Raw genomic sequence first — 21,417 nt, 5'->3', positions numbered from 1 at the left:
AAACAATTACGCTTTTTTATTAATTTAATGAATTAGGTTTTCGAAGTGTGTACCACCGTTTTCAGCACAAAGATTTAATTTTAAACGGATTTCATTATTTAGGTTTACAAAAGTGTTCTTTATTTCTTCGGAAGCCGTTCGAATTTTTATTAATAATTCTTCTCCAGAGTTCACTGGTGTTGAGTATTCCTTCCTTATCTTTCAGAGTTCCCCATAGAAAAAAACCAATGGCGTTAAGTCGGGTGACCGGGCGGGCCAGATTAGGACGTTGCTTCCACGGCCAATCCACCTCTCAGGGTATTGTTCGTCTAGCCAATTTACGAACTTCTAGGCTGAAGTGGGTCCGTCGTGCCGGAAGCACATAGTTCTTCGGGTTTCCAAATCCGTACACAAAGTGAATATCCGCTAAATGAATTTTATTTATTACAGTCAATCAAATTTAAAGATGTTATCTTGCGCATATCTTGTGTGACATATGAAATATGTCATTTTATTGACATCAATTTCGTCATTTTCGTCAAACTATCAGCCAGTTATCATAAAGGTAAATAGTTTGTACTCTCGTGATTGAGAACAGAACAAAATTTCGGTAGTGAAACCTTTTTGTAGGATATCAAACTTAATTAAGTGAAACTGGCTAATAACCATGTAGTTAGTGCGTCTGCGTGTAAAATTAGTTGGTGGCTACGTCACGCATAAGGGTGTGTTAGAATTGAGATTTTTTTACTTGTGATTTGTTTTAAATAATTAATATCTCTTAAATTAAGGGTTTTTGGACTATGTGTTATATAACTTTATATACTCTAATTAGGCTCTAAAATCGTTGGTTTAAATCTTTCGGGTTATTAAATCCCGCGGTGTATATAACCCTATTACCCTTTGAATGACCTTTTTCACGTTTTCTACAGCAATGCAGTCGACTGCAGCAATTTTGAAGCGCGACATTGCTACCGACTGCATTACTGTGGTAAATGTCAAAATCGAAGTTCCTATCTGGATTTTGGCGTCCATTAAAAATAAATAATCAAAGGAGGTCATCGATCAAATGGGCCGGAGGACAAGCCATCGTTAACTGGTAGAGAATGCCTTATGGCATTAAGTCCGCCTCTTGTACTATAAGGTTTTTCTTTTGTGCAATAAAGATTAACCACTTTATTCATAAACTTTACGGGCCTGATTTAGTTCAATTATGTTTATCCCTTACTTACAAATACATAAGTTAAAGTGACAGATAAGGACAAACGATTATTACTATTATTAGCTAATTGAGGTTTGTAGCGCGTTTATGAATAACGGGGGTTAAAGAAATAAAATAAATACAGATGATGACAGTAATTATATACGCATTTTATTACGGAAAAAGATTTAATATTGGGTGTAAATGAAACGGGAATTGGAAATATAAAATAAAATGATATTATATTATTCATTTCCGTAAGTCAAACCATCATCTTTATTAGCATTGACATAACGCTCAACTTCGCACAAACCGTATGGTTTTTCACTAAGGAGTGATATATTCTCTTTACGCTAAACTTTATGGTGGGTAGACAAGTCTGTATACTTCTTTGGAACTAACTGCCATAGTCTGTCATAGCCATGTCATAGCCTCATAGCTGACATATGTGACGTATAGGAGATACCGCAATGCATGCATGCATTGCGCGTTTTATAGGAGCTTGGCCTGAGGTGTGTTAAGTAAGCGCGCAACGCATACCGATGAAACTGGGTAAGATAGTCATGGGAGAATTAACGGTCGACCGGATCGCGAACTCTCGGCTGTTGAAGCGGAACAATCGTCTGCCGCGAACATTGAAGTGAGACGGAGATATGGAAGTCGATAAAACGTTCTCTACAGTGAATCAGTACCCGCCATTTAGGGTAATTTAAATAGCTTGGATGATTTAATAATGGTTTTATTCCATACAATATTACATATACGTGGGAGATTTTTTGTTGTTACACTAACATGAGAAAGAGATTTGAGAAAGTGAAAAACAAACCCACTGTCCATTTTCTCGAAGCAACGAAAACATTTTCAAAACAAAAATGGTTAATAGTAATTAAATGGATTAATTTACGTGAGAGATTTTTTTGTAGGATATAGTAAATATACAGAGCTTAATTAACATGTAATTGTTATGTACACATAGTTGTTATTTTTATATAAAAAAATATTTTTAATAAAGAAAATTATTGGGAGCTGGTTTTGGTGTCAAGCTGGGAGAAAATATAAATACATAATGAGTATATGTTTGAGAACTGCATATTAAAAAATCTCGAGTGTCGGATTCATGTTTTGATATATTTTTTCTATTTTAATAATAATTTGGATTTATTAAAACCATGTGACATATTTTGTGGAGATTTTTTTTTAAATATAGTATTTGCAACATAGGTTATCACATCTCAAAAAATCTCTAGTGTGAGAATTCATGTAGAGCTCTCATACATTATGAACTGTGCTGACCCGCCTATATCTGCAACACTCATTTGATGACAAAAACACCCGTATTCCGAATGAAAGAAAAGCGACATTTCCATCAAATGATTGTTGCAGATATGAAGTTGAGTAAGTATAGCGACGAAAGGTTACTTATAATTATTTTTCACCTCAGCAGCTCGAACAAGGGTACTTTGCTACTTAAAAACAGTGAGAAAAATCGCATTTTGCTCACTGAGTGGGACAAAATGAGTAAAATGCGATTTTGCTCACTCAGTGAGCAAACGGCGATTTTGCTCACTGTTTTTAAGTAGCAAAGTACCCTTGTTCGAGATGCTGAGGTGAAAATTTAATTGTTGGTATATCTTAAGAAAACATGAGTGAATAGAGGTAAGTGATGAAGAAGGAATACATTTTTCGGGTTCTCTAATATGTTCTCACTGCTGAGGTGAAAAGTTTTGTGAACTACACGAGATCAAAGTTATTTACATCTCGTGCGCTTTTGAGTCCCTTACTACGCTCAAGATTCTAAATTAGATTCACGAGCGTAGCGAGAGAGTATTATAGAATCTTTCGCTTGCACGGGACTCAAAATAAGCACTCGAAGAAGTATCAAACTTTGATCTCTTGTTGTACAAATAACTATTGATCGGTTAGGTCAGTTTTTATTTTACAATAGTTACCTCGCATCCGTGTTCCAGATATGAAGTCGAAGTCCTCCTTCCGTGTGGGATCGAAGAACGCCATCTTCCCCACGGACGTGTCGTACGCCGCCACGCGGAACGGGATGATCTGTGCCATAGAGAAAAAAATACATAGAGTGCTCACTCCATACATCAGTTTTAGTACCAAAAAGACTATTAGCATCTAGCATCGAGTAGCGGAACTATCAGTACTGCTACTTGACAATAGATGTCGCCACCGACCGGAAAGTCTTATGCTGTTGAGATAAGACTTTCCGGTCGGTGCTACATCTATTGTCAAGTAGCAGTACTGATAGTTCCGCTACTCGATGCTAGATGTAGACACTGAAATTAATAGTCTGAACTGATGTATGGAGTGAGCACTCTATGTATTTTTTTCTCTATGTCTGTGCAAACATTTATGGGGTTATGGGGTTATTGACGACCGGCCTGGCCTAGTGGGTAGTGACCCTGCCTGTGAAGCCGCGGTCCTGGGTTCGAATCCCAGTAAGGGCATTTATTTGTGTGATGAGCACAGATATTTGTTCCTGAGTCATGGTTGTTTTCTATGTATTTAAGTATTTGTATATTATATATATCGTTGTCTGAGTACCCACAACACAAGCTTTCTTGAGCTTACCGTGGGGCTTAGTCAATTTGTGTAATAATGTCCTATAATATTTATTTATTCATAAACGGCTGCTAACTTAATCAGTTGATGGTCCTCGTTTGTCCCTTTCTGTTGTTATGCCATAGAGAGGGACAAACGGCGATCATCAGCTGATTATAACTTAGCAGACGTTTATGAATAATGCCGTTTAGGGTCTGTGCGGAAAGAGAAGAGTCGTAGAATGTATAGGCTCCCGTACATTTCACGACTCTTCTCTTTCCGCACAGACTCTAATAGGCTAGATGACAAATTTTCATTAATATAATGGTATCAATAGATTAGGTTTGTTTTTAGGATCAAGTATCTATATGGGACCCGTTGCATTAACCCTTTAACCGCCAGAGTCTGATATATAAGACATTACATATCCAGCTGATTTCGCCACAGTCTGATAAATAAGACAAAGATCTGATTTGGTTTTTACAGCACATTTATAACTCCCGTAACTAACGTAACTCGGTGGCGACATGAGCACGCTCGATCAAAAATTGCTGGCGGTTAAAAGGTTAAAGCAATACAAAAGCCAGAAATGATAGTCAAAGTCCGACAGTCGTACTTACTTCACTCGCGAGACGCTCCTTAAAAAAGATATGTTAACGTGACGTCACGGTCACTGAGAGCCCATCGTGAAGTATGAACAAAACAAGAAAATTACGTTTTTGTCGGTGAAATGTTGCATTTAAGTATATAGTTGCTATACAATCTTTTTTTGGACAAAATGTGAGGAATCGAATGGTACCCTTAATTTTTCCTTTTTTTTATTTAAACTTAAATTTTGAAACTTTCAGGTCCTGTATTTTTGTATTACATACTTCCATATATTATTTTAATATCCACATTATTGCGCATTTGCTATCTACTTTACTAGATTTTGTTATAAAATTCAACATGTGTCATCATCCCTATTATTAACCCTTCGTATGTCTAAGCACTGATCAGTGCGAATAAATTTAAACCTATTGTAATTAAACAATTGATTTAAATTCATGCGCACTGAACAGTGCTCAGACATACGAAGGGTTAATATGGTCGTCATGTGAACTGGGTACAGGCTTCTGTATGGGTCTTTTTTTTGTGTTGGTACCTCGAGATCGTTAAGGCCGGGCGCCATCTTGAGCACTATGGCCCCGTAGCGCGGGTCGTACAGGTCGCCGCCGCCGGCCGGGTGCGGGAGCCCCGCCGGGTCCCGCCCCACTATGTAGTGGTTGGCGCCGGCGTTCATACGGCACTTGGCGTGCCATTGCACCTACGAAAAAAAAAATATGAGATTCAATGTATAGCTGGTCAACCAAATCTTGTCAGTAAAAAAAGGCGCGAAATTCAAATTTTCTATGGGACGATATCCCTTCGCGCCTACATTTTTCAAATTTGCCGCCTTTTTCTACTGTCAAGATCTGGTTGACCAAGTATATTAAACAGTTCTTTAGATTTGCCAAAAAAAAAGTTTACAGGTTTTACTTAACCTAGGAGTCCTATGACTGCCAGTCTGCCACACTAGGCTACGCCTGTATTGTGGAGTCAGATTGAAAACATTACTACATTGAGTTACCTACATCCTACGCTGAAGTTTTATTTTCTAATAAGCATCTAGTACTAACTTTGACAGATTTGACATGACAATCGATCGATTTTGTGTCTATAATGGTACTATATTTTAATGTATGAACCTTTGATTCAGTCGCGAGCCATGATATTATTGCGTTTACTTTTATGAATATGTACTTATATAATAAGTAAAGGATAAAATAACACTTATATTTGCATTTTTAATTAAAGTAACACGCAATAAAATAGTGACTCGCGATACACTTGACGTGAAATAGCCCTTTTCAGCTATCCTAAAATAAATCTTAAAAAAGTGTATGTTTTAAATGAATTCAAGCGTTTTGCTCACAAATACAATGCATGCAGGAAACATGACGAAGTTATCTAAATACAAAAACACAGTGTATATTTTTGGCTATACCTCAGTAACACTGATTTAAAGTTTCACGATTTTTACACATTATTAGATACGCGATTAAGTCCCGGTGTACAATAATAATATACCTCAGTAGGTCCAGCGTACATCATAGGCGAGGGGAAGATAGCCAATATAGTAGACTGCGGGTCCAAAACGCCTTCACTGAGCACCGCCTTGTGCTGGTTTATCCGGGTTTCCAACGGCACATCGTCGTCTTTTGTCCATCCACCTAGAATTTAAAAAAAGTTAATTTAAATCCTATTATTTACTTCAAAAGGCTGCTTTACGGTCTTATATGTAAAAAGCTACATACGCAAAATCGTAGCGATTTCAGATTGCATATGTATATTTAATTTGTGACACAATTTGAGCATGATTAGAAATTAACAATCCCTCGCCGCCATCTACAAGTTACAACAAAACTGGGCGCATAGCCAACGTGCCAATCGTTAACGCTCCGTAGCGTATCGTAGTCATCTCTCTCTATCACTATTTCACACTAGTGCGACAGTGACAGTTGCGTTTCGTTCGCTACGGAGCGTTAACGATCGCAAGTTGGCTACGCACGCTGTGCAGTTGAAATCGACCACGATTATCAGATAGAAATTGCAACGATCACCGATGCACCGCGCAGTCGAGAAATCTGCAAAAAAAAATCACAGTACAACACCGAAAATAACATAATGGGATCCACAGACGTTACCGATATTTGATGCGATTTGCGTTATATTGCGGCAACAGTTGATCGCTCTGTCGGCGGCCGATCGTAAGATCAGGCAGATCGTAATGTTCCTGTGTAATGTTTTGACGATAGTGACATTAAACCAATATATAGGTAGGATAGGTTCGTTAGGTTGCTTTAGATGCCCGAAGGGCAAACTGCCCAGAAATAGGAGCCCCGCGTAGCGGGGCTCCGTCGACTCAGGTAACGGCTCAAAGATTTTCACGTTTCACGATATGCCTAGGAATTTCACGATATGCCTGATCTTACGATCGGCCGCCGACAGATCGATTGAATCTAATTTAATTATAGGAGGCGCTTTCAACATAGATCGTACATAGACCCGCCTAAAGGTCTGTGCACACCGGCTTGCGTGTGCGTGACGTGCACGCAGCGCTAAAATGTTGGAGCGCTAAAACGTCACGCAAGCGGTGTGCCGTCTCTCATAAGGATCTGTATACTACAACGCTGCACGCGCACGTGCACGTCACGCACACGCAGCCGGTGTGCACAGGCCTTAATACTATTTATTTTTATTGTACGCGCATAAATTATATTGCTGTCCCGCCCATGATGCCAGTTGCCAATGTCACTGTGCGAGCTTGACAGCAATATAATTATGCGCATGCACTAACTCGCTAGCAACCATAAACAAATGCACGTTTGTTTTTCACTGACATTGTTCATATTTACATCTACCTCCAATAGTCAGTTTTGGTGCAGTAACGTTTTTTTCTCAAACATGCAATGAAATGTCGTCGCTCCGGGCGTTATATCAGGCTTCGAAGTATCACGTTTAGGACGGAGCAACTCCAGAGAACTGTAAAGGAATTTCATACGAAATTGAAGGCCTAGGCCGGGAAGTATTTTTTTTTTAATTCTAATGTAAACATGGGGTCTGTGTCCATGAACAGACTAAACAGCCGAATTATATATTTTTTTTTTTGGTGAATGAATGGTTTTCGGACCAAAATATCCGTGTTAACGCCTGTTATACACGAACGTACTGATATTAAGAATACGAATCTGTATGATTCAATGTGTTGATGAATAAATTTAAAATTTTGTCTATACGTAAGTCACCAGAGACCATAGACAATATTTAAAATCCTCTGCATTTATTTTATTTATAGAAATTGAGATTCTTATTATCAGATTGTGTATAATGGCCCTAATAAGGTCTATTCGAACACTACACACGCGAAATACGGACGACTTCCGTAAAAAAAAAACAATTATGGCGGGATTGGAAGGAAAATTAAAAAACTTTTGTTGTGAAGTTGGATTTTTATTATAAAGATTATAAATTTGTTTTTTTTGAGTGGTGTATTTTTTATTTCATTGCATGTTTGAGAAAAGCACTATACATGCCTAGCCGTGAAAAGGTCTTGCCGGCTTCGTATCACTATACGGCCTCCCTACGGTCGGCCGGCTATACCTACTCACCCGGCAAGCCCTTCTTTCCCGGCGTCTGCAGTAATCTACTATAGATCATTTTCAGACAAATCTTTGTTTGATCTCCCAGAAAGGCAATATGCCTTAAATTAAAAATCGTGAGTATCTATTTTGTTGTTGGTCGTAGATAAAAGCATATCATGGGTTTGCACAAGTAAAGTTGATACAACTTATTTGTTTATTATTTAAGATTATTTTTTTCGACGGTGTACTCTTAAAGACTGTACTTTAGGTACTCGTATAATATTGATAAACAAACTTTAAACTGACTTTAGAATTCGGGTAGACATACAAAATATTAATGTAATATAATGTAGACATATAAATTTAAGAAGATCGAGGACAGTGTATTACAAACACAGATAAACGTAAATAAGTATGTATTTTATTATTTTTCAGATCAAGATGTCTATAGTAAAGTTTCTGGATGCACAGATAGGTGATATTGTGAGACCGTCTATATTTATAAAATATTTGAAATCGATCGCTCCACGTGGTACATCAGATGAAGAAATCAAGTATTTAAGCCTAACAAACCAATACGACAAGATAGTACCAAAATCAAGATTTGTAATATAAAAATATATACTTATTACCCACTACCCACGCCCACTACAAATAAACTAACTAGTGCCCACGCCAATTCCTGGGATTAGTCCCATGAGCCGTAGCAAAAATGCCGGGACAACGCGAGGAAGATGATGATGATATAGGTACTTATTAAGTTATTATAATTACAAACATATTGCGCGTTTAATTTAATATTTAAGATAAAGTTATTTTTACAGGCTTGTTAAATCAACCGATAAAAAATAGTAAACCGGTACCTGGGTAGGTATATCACCATAAACCATTGACGATTGATTGATTGATTGAGTTTGACAGTGATATGTTTTCGTTGCGCCTACCCTGCCCGGCTAGCACATGATTGGCCCGACAGTATCTCGCGGTGAGATAGACTACCCGTCCCTCTTTTATTAATGTAGTTAGCAAAAGACGGGTAGTCTATCTCGCCGCGAGATACTGTCGCGCCAATCATGTGCTCGGCCTACTGTTGTCTAGATTAGTGCCTACCGACAGTTTCGCTTGCGTGTCTGTACGTACTGTTAGCCTTAGTTTAATCGTAAATAAAGGCATTTTATCATTGATACATCATCAAAACCGTAACTTCTTCTCTTTATCAGTATTTTTTATAAGTGCATTCACCGTTTTGTAAGTATGTTACTTTGAATTGTTATGTGTATTTGAAGATACAATAATTAAATAGAACTGAATGGATTATTAACGTTTTGTGCAATGAGAGAGTCTAAATAGTCGAGTTATCTTGACGTACCTACTACCAGTCCAATTTGTTAAATATGTTAGACGAAATTGTTTATTATTTACGATAATGGGTTAATACCTAATATTAACCCGCTATTATAAAAAATAATAAACCATCAATGAGTTTAACAACAGGTTTTTGAGCAGATCAACCTTCAAAAACAAAAACATACAATAAAACCAGCCTATTTCATCATAAGATTCATAAACCATTTATGTTTTTATCCAATTTAAGGAAGAAAGGAATGTGATTGTAGGTTTTCGTATATGTGGGTGTATAGAGATCTCCATCAATTCGATTTTATGACACTTGGTCTACGAGTATGTCACTTGTGATATAGAGTTCATTTTTTTTAACCGAATCCCACATTGGAAACAATTAACCCTAATCAGATAAATACCTAGATTTGAACTGTCAATTTCCTTATTATATTTTTTCCAGATACCATGTTTCCCTTCACAAGCTTTCTCGAAGCAGAAATAGGTGACATGACACCATCTCAATTCATGCGTCACTTAAAATCACTATGTCCAAAGGGTACATCGGACAACATGATCAAGTATTTGTGGCTCAGGCGATTGCCGGAACAAGCCCGTATCATACTTATAGCTGTGCACGACAAGAGTCTAGAAGAACTAGGGAAGGCTGCAGATGCTGTGATGGGTGTTTTAGAGCCACCCAAGAAACAAGATTGTAATGAATTGCTTATCAAAAAGCAGCTTGATCAGTTGAGTGATGAGGTGAAAAAGTTGAGAGTTGCAGTGGAAAAGCTGTCTCAGTCACACAGTGGGCAGAATGAAAAGAATCGCAACCGCAATCAAAATCGTTCGGGGAATAGAAGAAGGAAAAATACCACTAGCGCCGTGTCTGAGTCGTCTGTTAATACTGACATAAAGTTTTGCTGGTACCATTTTCAATATGGAGAAAATGCATTTCAATGCATTCCTCCGTGTGATTTTGATTCTGATTAAGATTATAACAACATAAAGTTTACTTTATTTTAAGTATCTTTCCTTTCGTTGCTGCTTAATAAATAGGTAGATAGGTTAATTTGTTTTGTAGTTAGCTCGTAAATTTTAGTTTAAAGTCATGTACTCTGTACATAACATGCATATTTACTTACCTACCTACTCTATTATTAAAGTTCAAATTTACAACTTTGTTTTTATTTCATATGCATAGCAACATTCATAGAAAATCCCAAAAATCATACAAGATTTGAATTTAGCATCATTTGCGAAAATATTTTTTTACAGTTAACAGGTTAGCGGTTGATGAAAACGGAGAACTACACCAGAGAAGGTAGTTTTGAGCTATAGTTGTTTTTTTTTTTCTGAAAATAATGATCGGTTAATGGAGCTTTTATTGAAAAAACATACAACCGAATTGATAACCTCCTTCTTTGAGATTTGGAAGTCGGTTAAAAACTGCGCGGACTGATTGAAATATTCAGGGTCGGTCATTTGGTCAATAGATGATGCTAAGCAAGTGGTCGTTCTGGCCCCTATTTCACCACGGTGACAGGTGCGACAATTGCAAAACATCACTGTTGCTGACATCACAGGCATCCATGGGCTACGGTTACCGCTTACCATCGGGCGGGCCGTATTCCTGTTTGCTACCGTCATTGTATTATTAGAAAAAACTTTATTATATCGGAAATAAACAGGTATTTCTCTTGCGATGTTTATGACAATTGTCACAAGATTTCAAAGAATTTCGTGTAATTCTTGACAGGAAATGAGTTCTGTGTCGTAATTTCGGGACAAGTTTCGTGTTTCTTGTGACAATTGTCATTAGCTTTGCAAAATAAGTACTTATTTATAGGCGATATAATGGAGTTTTATTAAAAATAAAATGTTGGTGGCAAACAAGCACACCGCCCGTCCGATGGTAAGCGGTTACCGTAGCCTATGGAGGCCTGTGACGTCAGTAACAGTGATCTCGACAATTGTCGCACCTGTCACCATGGTGAAATAGGGGCCTGGCTTGTTATTCAAATGTCAATATATTATTGAAGCCGTCGTGATAGTGATAAATAACGTAAAATAACAATAGAAACATAATAAAAAAGCTAGGGGAAATGGTGTATTCTCATCTCTCCCCGCCCCACGTGACCGCCGCCATAGATGAGGGACAAATGGGAATGAAAACACCTATTCCTACCCGTGTGCCCGGCGGGTACAAATGGGATTATGCCGGTGCCTCCGGGGCATGCAAGTGTTCGGCTTTCATGCGCGAATTGAATCTGTATTTGTAGCTGTTTAAAACTCAAATAAACGGATTTTTGTTGAAACTCTCTTTTGTTTAACAGATTAGGGGTTGGGCTGTAAAAATCGCCAGGTGACAAGCAAAAGTCACTAAGTACCACCACAAGTTCATAGCCATAGTGAACCATATTAGTACGAAAAGAAGGTTGATTTTTGTTTAAATATTTTATAGTAATTAATGACTTTTGCTTGTCACCTGACGAAATGATCTCAGAAAATTTCTACTATACTTAAGAAATTAGCTGACCAATGGCCTAAAATTTCGGGGTAAAGTCTAAACATACCACAGACAATCCAACCTCTAGACATAGCATAGTCGCGCTACCCCCTCTGCCACACATACGGTAGCGTTACCCCATCTTCGAGTCAATCCCGTGCCGTGATTGGTCCGTGTCTTTGAACGGACCAATCACGGCACGGGATTCGCTCACCTCGTCCCCCCGCACCCCCGTATTTTTGGCAGCATCTGTTTCATGAAAGAATTGGCCTAAGCTCAGTCTAGAGGTTGGATTGTCAGTGAAACATACATACCTAATGGATGGAGCAGTAGCACCGGCTTTTTGAACCCCCTCTCGACCAGCTGCCGCTGCGTGTCTTGCATCAGGAGCGCGTGACCGTTATGGATCGGGTTACGTAACTGTTTAATAAATAAAGAGGTACTCATTTCTTGTTATTGTAAGTCTACAAGGCTTTGAGCTACACTATACTATGATACTACGTTTGTTTTAGAATAATTGTAAATGGAAGTAATTAGAACCCTCAAAAAACTTCAACTTTCTGTAAAAAGAAGTCATTCATTTAAATCAATGAAAATAAATTTCAGGAGGATCCTTTCCACTAAACAAGCAATGTTCGCTGACTAGATAGATGGCACTGCAAGCTAAGCAACATATGATTAAAAACGTACTTTCGAAAAAAAAATGTAATGTAATGCTTCGTCATAGACTAGGAATCCTCTAGACTGAGTTTAGGGCAATTATTTCATGAAACCGATGCTGCCAAAAATAAGTGGCAGAGGGGGTAGCGTTACTATGCTCAGTCTAGAGGATTCCTAGTCTATGTGCTTCGTACAGTCGACGTCAAAGATATGTTTACATTTTGCACCTTACTCCTTTGTAATAAGGCGAAAAATGTAAACATATCTGTGACGTCGACTGTACAAACATCAATAACGACATCCTGGATAAGAGCGGTCTATAGGTTTGTTGTGTGTTTGTGTGCAATCTCTACGTGAATGCACCAGGCTTCCGAATCCCGGAACTTGGTTCGCAGTAAGAAGACTAGTGCGTCATGACAGCGCCAACAGCGGTCAGGGAACTTACTCCCACACTACAATGTTACCACCCATTAGGCAGACTCCAGACTCTATGTGGGTCTTAAACGTGACATACCTGGAATGCGAACACAGCATCGGCTCCTAGTTCCCGGAACTTGGTACGCAGTAAGAAGGTAGGAGTCTACGTCCGTCATGACAGCGGTCAGGGAACTTACTCCCACACTTCAATGTTACCACCCATTAGGCAGACTCCAGACTCTATGTGGGTCTTAAACGTGACATACCTGGAATGCGAACACAGCATCGGCTCCTAGTTCCCGGAACTTGGTACGCAGTAAGAAGGTAGGAGTCTACGTCCGTCATGACAGCGGTCAGGGAACTTACTCCCACACTTCAATGTTACCACCCATTAGGCAGACTCCAGACTCTATGTGGGTCTTAAACGTGACATACCTGGAATGCGAACACAGCATCGGCCCCTAGTTCCCGGAACTTGGCTCGCAGTAAGAAGGTAGGAGTCTACGTCCGTCATGACAGCGGTCAGGGAACTTACTCCCACACTTCAATGTTACCACCCATTAGGCAGACTCCAGACTCTATGTGGGTCTTAAACGTGACATACCTGGAATGCGAACACAGCATCGGCTCCTAGTTCCCGGAACTTGGTACGCAGTAAGAAGGTAGGAGTCTACGTCCGTCATGACAGCGGTCAGGGAACTTACTCCCACACTTCAATGTTACCACCCATTAGGCAGACTCCAGACTCTATGTGGGTCTTAAACGTGACATACCTGGAATGCGAACACAGCATCGGCTCCTAGTTCCCGGAACTTGGTACGCAGTAAGAAGGTAGGAGTCTACGTCCGTCATGACAGCGGTCAGGGAACTTACTCCCACACTTCAATGTTACCGGAACTTGGTACGCAGTAAGAAGGTAGGAGTCTACGTCCGTCATGACAGCGGTCAGGGAACTTACTCCCACACTTCAATGTTACCACCCATTAGGCAGACTCCAGACTCTATGTGGGTCTTAAATGTGACATACCTGGAACGCGAACACAGCATCGGCCCCTAGTTCCCGGAACTTGGCTCGCAGTAAGAAGGTAGGAGTCTACGTCCGTCATGACAGCGGTCAGGGAACTTACTCCCACACTTCAATGTTACCACCCATTAGGCAGACTCCAGACTCTATGTGGGTCTTAAACGTGACATACCTGGAACGCGAACACAGCATCGGCCCCTAGTTCCCGGAACTTGGCTCGCAGCTCGTTCGGCGTGAGACGGTACGAGTCGAGTCCGTCGTGCCAGCGCACTCGCTCGAACACTTCGATGTTGCCGCCCACCAGCCAGTCGCCGGATTCCTCGATCATCTGTCAACAGTGTAACCTTGTTAAATTCTGGTTTTTAAAAAAAAAAAACATTTATTTCAGGCTTTTAGCCCATAAAACACTGAGACAAATCTGTTTATTTTGAATCAAAAACCGATATCAAGAATATCTCGTTCGAAATACCAGTCTATACGTCAATAAGGTAGGTAAAGCCGTGAGCTACTAACGTAAGCATATGCGCCGAAAATTACAACGAAATTACAGACACGGGAGCAGAAAACCTTATTTCTAAGCACACCAAGTTATAGTGGAGCATTTGGTGGTACCTACTCGGTTTTTTTTCCCAGTAGTTACCACTGGTAAAAGGTGGGATTTTTTTCCCACCTTTTACCACTGGTAACTACTGGGAAAAAAATCCCACCTTTTACCAGTGGTAACTACTGGAAAAAAAACCGAGTAGTTACCACCAAATGCTCCACTACCACTAGTAGTTACCACTGGTAACACCTTGGTGGTAACTAGTGGGAATAACCCATTTGACTTAAGTAAATCGTTCGCACGCGCGTAAAATTGCGACTGGTTTGCCACCATAGACCAGCGCTCACAATCGAATTGAAACCATATCTCTATGCTAATAAAGTTTACCTTAATATAAGGATGTCCAGTGTGTTGAATAGTGAATTGCTTCCCACACCTATACTCCTTCCTGTGCGGGTAGAATTCGGGAGCGCGTAATATGGCGACCGGCTTCCCGCCATACACAAGTGCGATGGCCTCGGAGCCGGACAGGTTGTCTTTGATTTCGGTGGTCACTGGTAATACGACGGGCACTGACTGGTTGACCACGGAACCCTCGGCGAGGGTTAGGCAGTTGAAGTTTAAGGCCTGTATTAGACAGGAAAGAAATTAAGTATAATTAAAATAAGTTAAAGTAAAAAAGTAAACATAGTAGTTAGAATTAGTTAGAATAAATTAAAAAATTTAATTCATTAATAGTATGTACCTAAATGATAAGTCTGTAAGTAGTTGATAAGAAAATAAAGAGGCTTTTTATTATTTATTTATTTTATTATAAGACAGAAGTTTATTAAAGACTAATTATAATATCTTATGACAGTGCAAGTCCTTTAGAAATACAATCCAAGCTTAACATAAATCTATATGGATAAGGAAAGTATAAAATTAAATTTGGTAATTCTAGAAATATGCACAGGTATAGGCATAATAATTAGTTATTATTATTTATGAACTTACTTGAAGATATTCAATTTCCCGCATGAATCCTTTGAGAGGATAAGCCCATCCTTCTGAGAGTACCTAAGTATAAAAAGAACAATGTTTTAGTATTATGTACTTCTAAAATATATTTTCCTACTGCACGTGTCTAGGTATACTTTTTACCAAGCTTATTTAAGATTGGCATATTAAAAAAGCTACCTACTCCTGACTACTGGTCAGGATCAAAGGAAGATCACCGTTGAAATAAATGGGCAAGGCTGATAAAAACTAAACATGATGGCTATCTCGACTATAATACACATTATTGTAGCACCAATTGTAGATGGCGCTCTCGACGATGATACAGTTTTGTATGGAATTTGACAATGCCATATGCAATCAAATTGGCAGTTGCCTTCCCCGTTCGATTAATCGGTCTAGTACCGACCACAATATTACGTAACAAACACGCCAATAAAATACAACGATTTTTTCCTTTCAAAATAGTCAGGTAAGCTAATCAAAACAGGCGATTTTGAGCATACCTGCACCCACATAAGGTCCAAAGTGGTAATTTCGACAGACGGCAACCTGGCCGCCTCCTCGATAGCGCTGGTCAACCTGTTCCCGTATATGAACAGCTCTTCGACGCCAAGCTGGTTGCCTTCGAAGCTTGGAATAATGCCCTGCAAAAAAAAGTACAATTTACTAACTTAACGAATATTCCAATAAATTGTTCAATCGCGAATTTCATAAACTTCTAGATAGAGTATGTGCGGAAAGAGAAGTCGTGAAATGTATGGGGCCCAATCGCCCATGAAGGGTTCCGTATTTAGGCGATTTACGACGTATAAAAAAAAACTACTTACTAGATCTCGTTCAAACCAATTTTCGGTGGAAGTTTACATGGTAATGTACATCATATATTTTTTTAGTATTATCATTCTCTTATTTTAGAAGTTACAGGGGGGGGGACACACATTTTACCACTTTGGAAGTGTCTCTCGCGCAAACTATTCAGTTTAGAAAAAAATGATATTAGAAACCTCAATATCATTTTTGAAGACCTATCCATAGATACCCCACACGTATGGGTTTGATGAAAAAAAAAATTTTGAGTTTCAGTTCGAAGTATGGGGAACCCCAAAAATTTATTGTTTTTTTTTTCTATTTTTGTGTGAAAATCTTAATGCGGTTCACAGAATACATCTACTTACCAAGTTTCAACAGTATAGTTCTTATAGTTTCGGAGAAAAGTGGCTGTGACATACGGACGGACAGACAGACATGACGAATCTATAAGGGTTCCGTTTTTTGCCATTTGGCTACGGAACCCTAAAAACACTAAATAAATACTCTAGTAGTTTTTAAACAATATTGATAACTTTATTTGGATTTCATTCTGATAAATAATTAAATAAACTAGGTGATAATTACTAAATTCCGTGATAGGAACTAGAAAAAATTGTTACTTTGCTATTCAGCGGAAAATATATTAAAAATAAATACTCCGCTATCTATTAAATATCTATTACCCAGCAAAAAATAATAAATAAGATTAATTTACGCAGAGTTGTAATGTTATCATAATTTTATTTGCTTGTGATATAACTATGACGTAATATTTTACAGTCAGATTAAAGTTAAAATACGATTGTGATTAACTGCGATTGGCTAATAATGATATCAAAATCAACAATTGTATTTGTTACCGTACTAGTAAATAACTTTAGTTATCGGGGCAAAATTCATTTAAATTGGATTATCATTCCTCAATGTCTGCATGGTTAAATTGGAAATCTGCAAGTTCAGTATGGACAGCCTCTTATTTTATTGTATAAAAGAAGAACCAAAATACAAGTGGTTTTTACATTAGCCTCCAATGGGGATGGCAGCTGTTAAAGGATTTCATATGTGACGCGAGCATAGGTTTCCCCTGTTTCTAGTTTTATTCTATGTGGTGCTGGTGCCATCTTTCTGCATGCCGCTCGTACTCTTAGTGTAAGGCCTGAGTGAACGCTCATGTTGGGCGTGCGGCGTGCATGTCAAACAAATGCAAACATATAGGAACGGCCTTAGTGCACGCTGCTTAAATCACTTGTGAGCCCGACGCCACGCTGCACGCCCCGCCGAACGCTCCGCTCCGAGCGTCCACTCAGGCCTTACACTTACGCGGTGCCCTGAACCACAAAACAGATACAGTACAGAAATCAATCTACATACAAAGTGCGCTCGAGCAACGCACACATAGACACTGCTCACGGACACGATATATCGGACCGGTTGGGACCAGTCCGAGCGCGAGTGCCATCCGCTTGAGGCACGCGTCTGTGAACTTTTTTGTGCAATAATGGAGAAACAAAAATAAAGTTATTATAACTGTTCAGTGTACGGTTTCGACATTAAACGGTGAATTGTCGTTTTTTAAGCTACCAGTGGTTTACGAGAGGTAAGTTGGTATCTGCTTGTATTTCGATGGTTCGTTTTAACGTTAAACAGACAGTTAGGTAGGTAGGTAAGCACCCCGCCCGGCCACTACTAGATACGAGTGCCACTACCACGATAGTTTTTTGTGCATAAGTCATAGTTGACAACCCTAGAGCGACCGCCGAGCGTAGGTATGAAAAGTGAAGTACATACATGTGATTGACTTCTGTACTGTATCTGTTTTGTGCCTGAACTCCACCAGTGGCCATGTTTGTACCTAAAGAAGTTCGATCAATGGTATTTACATTAGCCTCCAATAGCCGCACGACTTGCATGGTGGACTCCTCTATGGAGTTGCCCACCGTCTGCACCACCAGCTCGGGCGCTTCGGGCCGCTCGTACTCTTGCGTGATGCCAGTGAAGCCCTGAAACGACAAACAGATTAATGGTGTAAATACTTAACTATAATGCGATAAACCCTTGTCTATGATATGTGGCTGTTAAATATTTACGCCGTGTTTCGTAGTCAAATACATACACCAGGGGCGTGTCGTCTACGGAACTTATTTGAGACAATTGAGGACCGTGTTTGACAGATGTCATGGTTTGATAGAACGTACCGCCACTGTTATAGCTATAACTGTATGTAAGGTCTTATTTGCGATATTAAATACTACAGTTCCAATATCATACTTTTGGCAAATACCATAAAAAATTAAGTTTACCTTAATCTGTCCATCTCTGGCTTTCTTATACAGTCCCTTGGTGTCTCTCTGCTCGCAAACTTCTAACGGGGTGTCGATGAAAACTTCGAAGAACGGGAAACCAGAGTCCGTATGTGTACGGCGCGCGACTTCTCGATCCTGAATGTAAGAAATATGTATAATTACATTAGTATATAAATCCTACACTTAGAAGACTATGATGATTAAAACTGTAAAGTTTGAAAGGAATTGGCATAGAAAGAGCCTATACCTACCTAATTTGGCCAACAATTAATTTCTTTCAGTAACAAAACACGACAAAAAGTTTCAGTGACGGAAAACTCGGAAAAGGTTAGACCTATAGGTATTTAGGGCACAATCGCATGTTTTGAGTCGATATCGAATTGGCATTGAAGCGATATGGCAAGTGAAGGTAAAGATGCTGTATCGCGGTATTCGCGATTGTAAGCTGAGTATTAGAAATTGAACCATACATATATTTTATCTATGTATAATATGACGTTTATACTAACACATCGTCAATTTGTGAAAAATCATATTATTACCCACTCGAGTCACATTTAGATAAGCGAGCGACGACAGGGTAAAGACCCTGCATACCATAGCAGTATAACTTTAGTATAAAATAGCTAGTGATATAGGTGAGGGATCTGGCAAGCTAAATTTTAAACATTAGTATATTTTCGGAGTTATTTCCTGGCTTTACGCCCCTCTTAACACATTCAGTGCCGAAAACCCAACTGCCGGGTATTTTATGATTTCGTTCCCAGGCCGGTCGACCCGATTGTCGGGATCGTGGTACCACAGCTTTATATGACGAAATTTTTGTGACCGGACGCGGATGTCTTGTTTGGCTGGGTGGCAATGAATGTGTTAGTGAAAGGCCTGAGTGGACGCTCGAAGCGGAGCGTTCGGCGGGGCGCGCAGCGTGGCGTCGGGCTCACAAGTGATTTGAACAGCGTGCACTAAGGCCGCTACTATACGCTTGCATTTGTTTAACATGCACGCCGCACGCCCCGCCCCGCTGCAAGCCCAACTCGAGCGTCCACTCAGGCCTTACACTTAAGCTCTTACCGAGCCTTACCTCAGCAAACGGCGACACGAAACTGCAAAGGCAGACATGGCCGCTGTCCGCAAACAGTTTGGCCACCTCCGCGACTCGCCTGATGTTCTCCTCGCGGTCCTGTTTCGAGAACCCAAGGTTCTTGTTCAGGCCCGTGCGGATGTTGTCGCCGTCTAGCGCGTATGTGGGGATGCCTGTCAATATAATAATTAAACTATTTGTAAGAGACAAAGGGCTAAGAAAAAATCAAGTAACATCTGACAACCGCCGCAGAAATCAGAAGTTTTACGAAGCTCGTAAAGCTACTATTGATTTTTTCTACTCCAGCACTTAAATGTGTCAATTAAATGACTGACAGTGATATCTAAAGCAATGTCATTTGAATGCTTTGTCTATAGGCTCATAAGATGACTGCTAGCAGTCATCTTATGAGTATAATACAACTGCTTTATTTTTTTTAAAGATACAAGTTCCGATCATCTTGATTGAAAGAGGTATGTTTTCATTTACAATAATAACTCTTTTTTTTTTTTAATAATAACTCAATTTTTTTTAAATAATAACTCTTTTTTTTTAATAATAACTCTTTTTTTTTAATAATAACTCTTTTTTTTTTTTTTTGCTGCAGCTGTCATAGAAAAAGTAATGTATGCAACAGCTCATAATTGGTTCTTAAAATTCTCGGGTCTTTTTTTACAAAACTCGACTACGTCTCGTTTTGTAACTTCGACCCTTGAATTTTAAGAACCCTTATTATATCACTGTTGCATAAACTACTATTATTTAATCGGGGAAAATACTTTTAGTGTACCTACCGACGTTTAGGAGGCTTTTACTCTTCAAAGGCCGCAATCATACCTATGTGACACGCTCTTATGGCTTCACAAATAAGACCATGTCAGATATGTTGTGGCCTTCGTTGTTTAACATATTATCAGGTGACAGTACACCAGCACAGTAATAGGAATAAAGAAGACGTTTAGATCAGTACCTAACCTATTTTCGAAGATTTTAAAAATTCACGTTGCAAAAAAAAAAAATATGAACTAGGAGGGTCAGTAACAAACTAACATACATAAGTACGAAAAACTTCCAGCACTTAGTAATCATGGCTCATTAGTAATCACATCGTCACTCGTGCATATATTTTTTTTGACCGAAGTTTGTCTCCTCGTTGTAATGACGAAATAAGGTAATAATTTATAAGTACCATTGATTAGAAACTACTATCATGTAATGACTATTAGTTCAGGCACATCATTGTTCGATCATCGTTCATCGTTTGAAATTTGACTACTCGAAGAAATATCTAAGTGAATAATGTATATTTTATGAGAACACAAGTGCCTTGATTCACATTTTGACACATTTCCCTATTAATCCATACTACACAGACGCCGATAAGAAATGTGGGTTTCACAATAGTCTTTGTTTTTGGTTATCTCTAGTTTACAACACGTTTATAGTAGACATTATCTTAGCTGTAATGAACTAAATTGTCTTCATTATCAGGTAAATATTTTGATACCTGAAATAAACGACGAGTTCGCGCCCTTACACTAATTTAACTTTATGGTAAACCAAAGTGACGCGCGATGGACGCGAGCATTCGGTTTTAAAATACTTAGAGAGAGATATATTCAATGTAGATGTAAAACAAGCAACAACGGTTGCACTCCGGGAGTGCCGATAGAAGTGAAAACTCACCTCACTATGTTACCGACGCCCGGTAACACGATACATATGTTTAGCGGAGGTATTCTATTTATTTATTATATATGATTATGATTATCATTCTCAAATAAGATCACACTTTTTCATTGATATGTTTATTTACATACTGCCATGACA

The 21,417-nt window shown here is 39.0% G+C and overlaps 1 protein-coding gene across 2 annotated transcripts in view; it reads right to left on the bottom strand.

Moving 5' to 3' along the window:
• LOC134650193 (bifunctional 3'-phosphoadenosine 5'-phosphosulfate synthase) overlaps positions 1-21,417 on the bottom strand; it is a 37,566-nt gene that overhangs the window by 3,229 nt on the left and 12,920 nt on the right. For both annotated transcript variants that reach the window (XM_063505110.1, XM_063505109.1), the window contains exons 3-13: positions 19,588-19,760; positions 18,504-18,641; positions 18,084-18,203; positions 15,897-16,037; positions 15,388-15,450; positions 14,779-15,018; positions 14,020-14,175; positions 12,061-12,166; positions 5,846-5,988; positions 4,881-5,042; positions 3,127-3,235 (exon numbers count right to left, since the gene is read on the bottom strand). In XM_063505110.1, coding sequence (XP_063361180.1) covers positions 3,127-3,235; positions 4,881-5,042; positions 5,846-5,988; positions 12,061-12,166; positions 14,020-14,175; positions 14,779-15,018; positions 15,388-15,450; positions 15,897-16,037; positions 18,084-18,203; positions 18,504-18,641; positions 19,588-19,760 — 1,551 coding nt within the window. The remainder of the gene's footprint in view (positions 1-3,126; positions 3,236-4,880; positions 5,043-5,845; positions 5,989-12,060; positions 12,167-14,019; positions 14,176-14,778; positions 15,019-15,387; positions 15,451-15,896; positions 16,038-18,083; positions 18,204-18,503; positions 18,642-19,587; positions 19,761-21,417) is intronic.

This window comes from Cydia amplana, chromosome 8 (genome assembly GCF_948474715.1).
Source record: "Cydia amplana chromosome 8, ilCydAmpl1.1, whole genome shotgun sequence".
In the NCBI taxonomy this organism is placed as follows: Eukaryota; Metazoa; Arthropoda; class Insecta; order Lepidoptera; family Tortricidae; genus Cydia; species Cydia amplana.
This window is presented reverse-complemented; position numbering and strand designations above follow the sequence as displayed.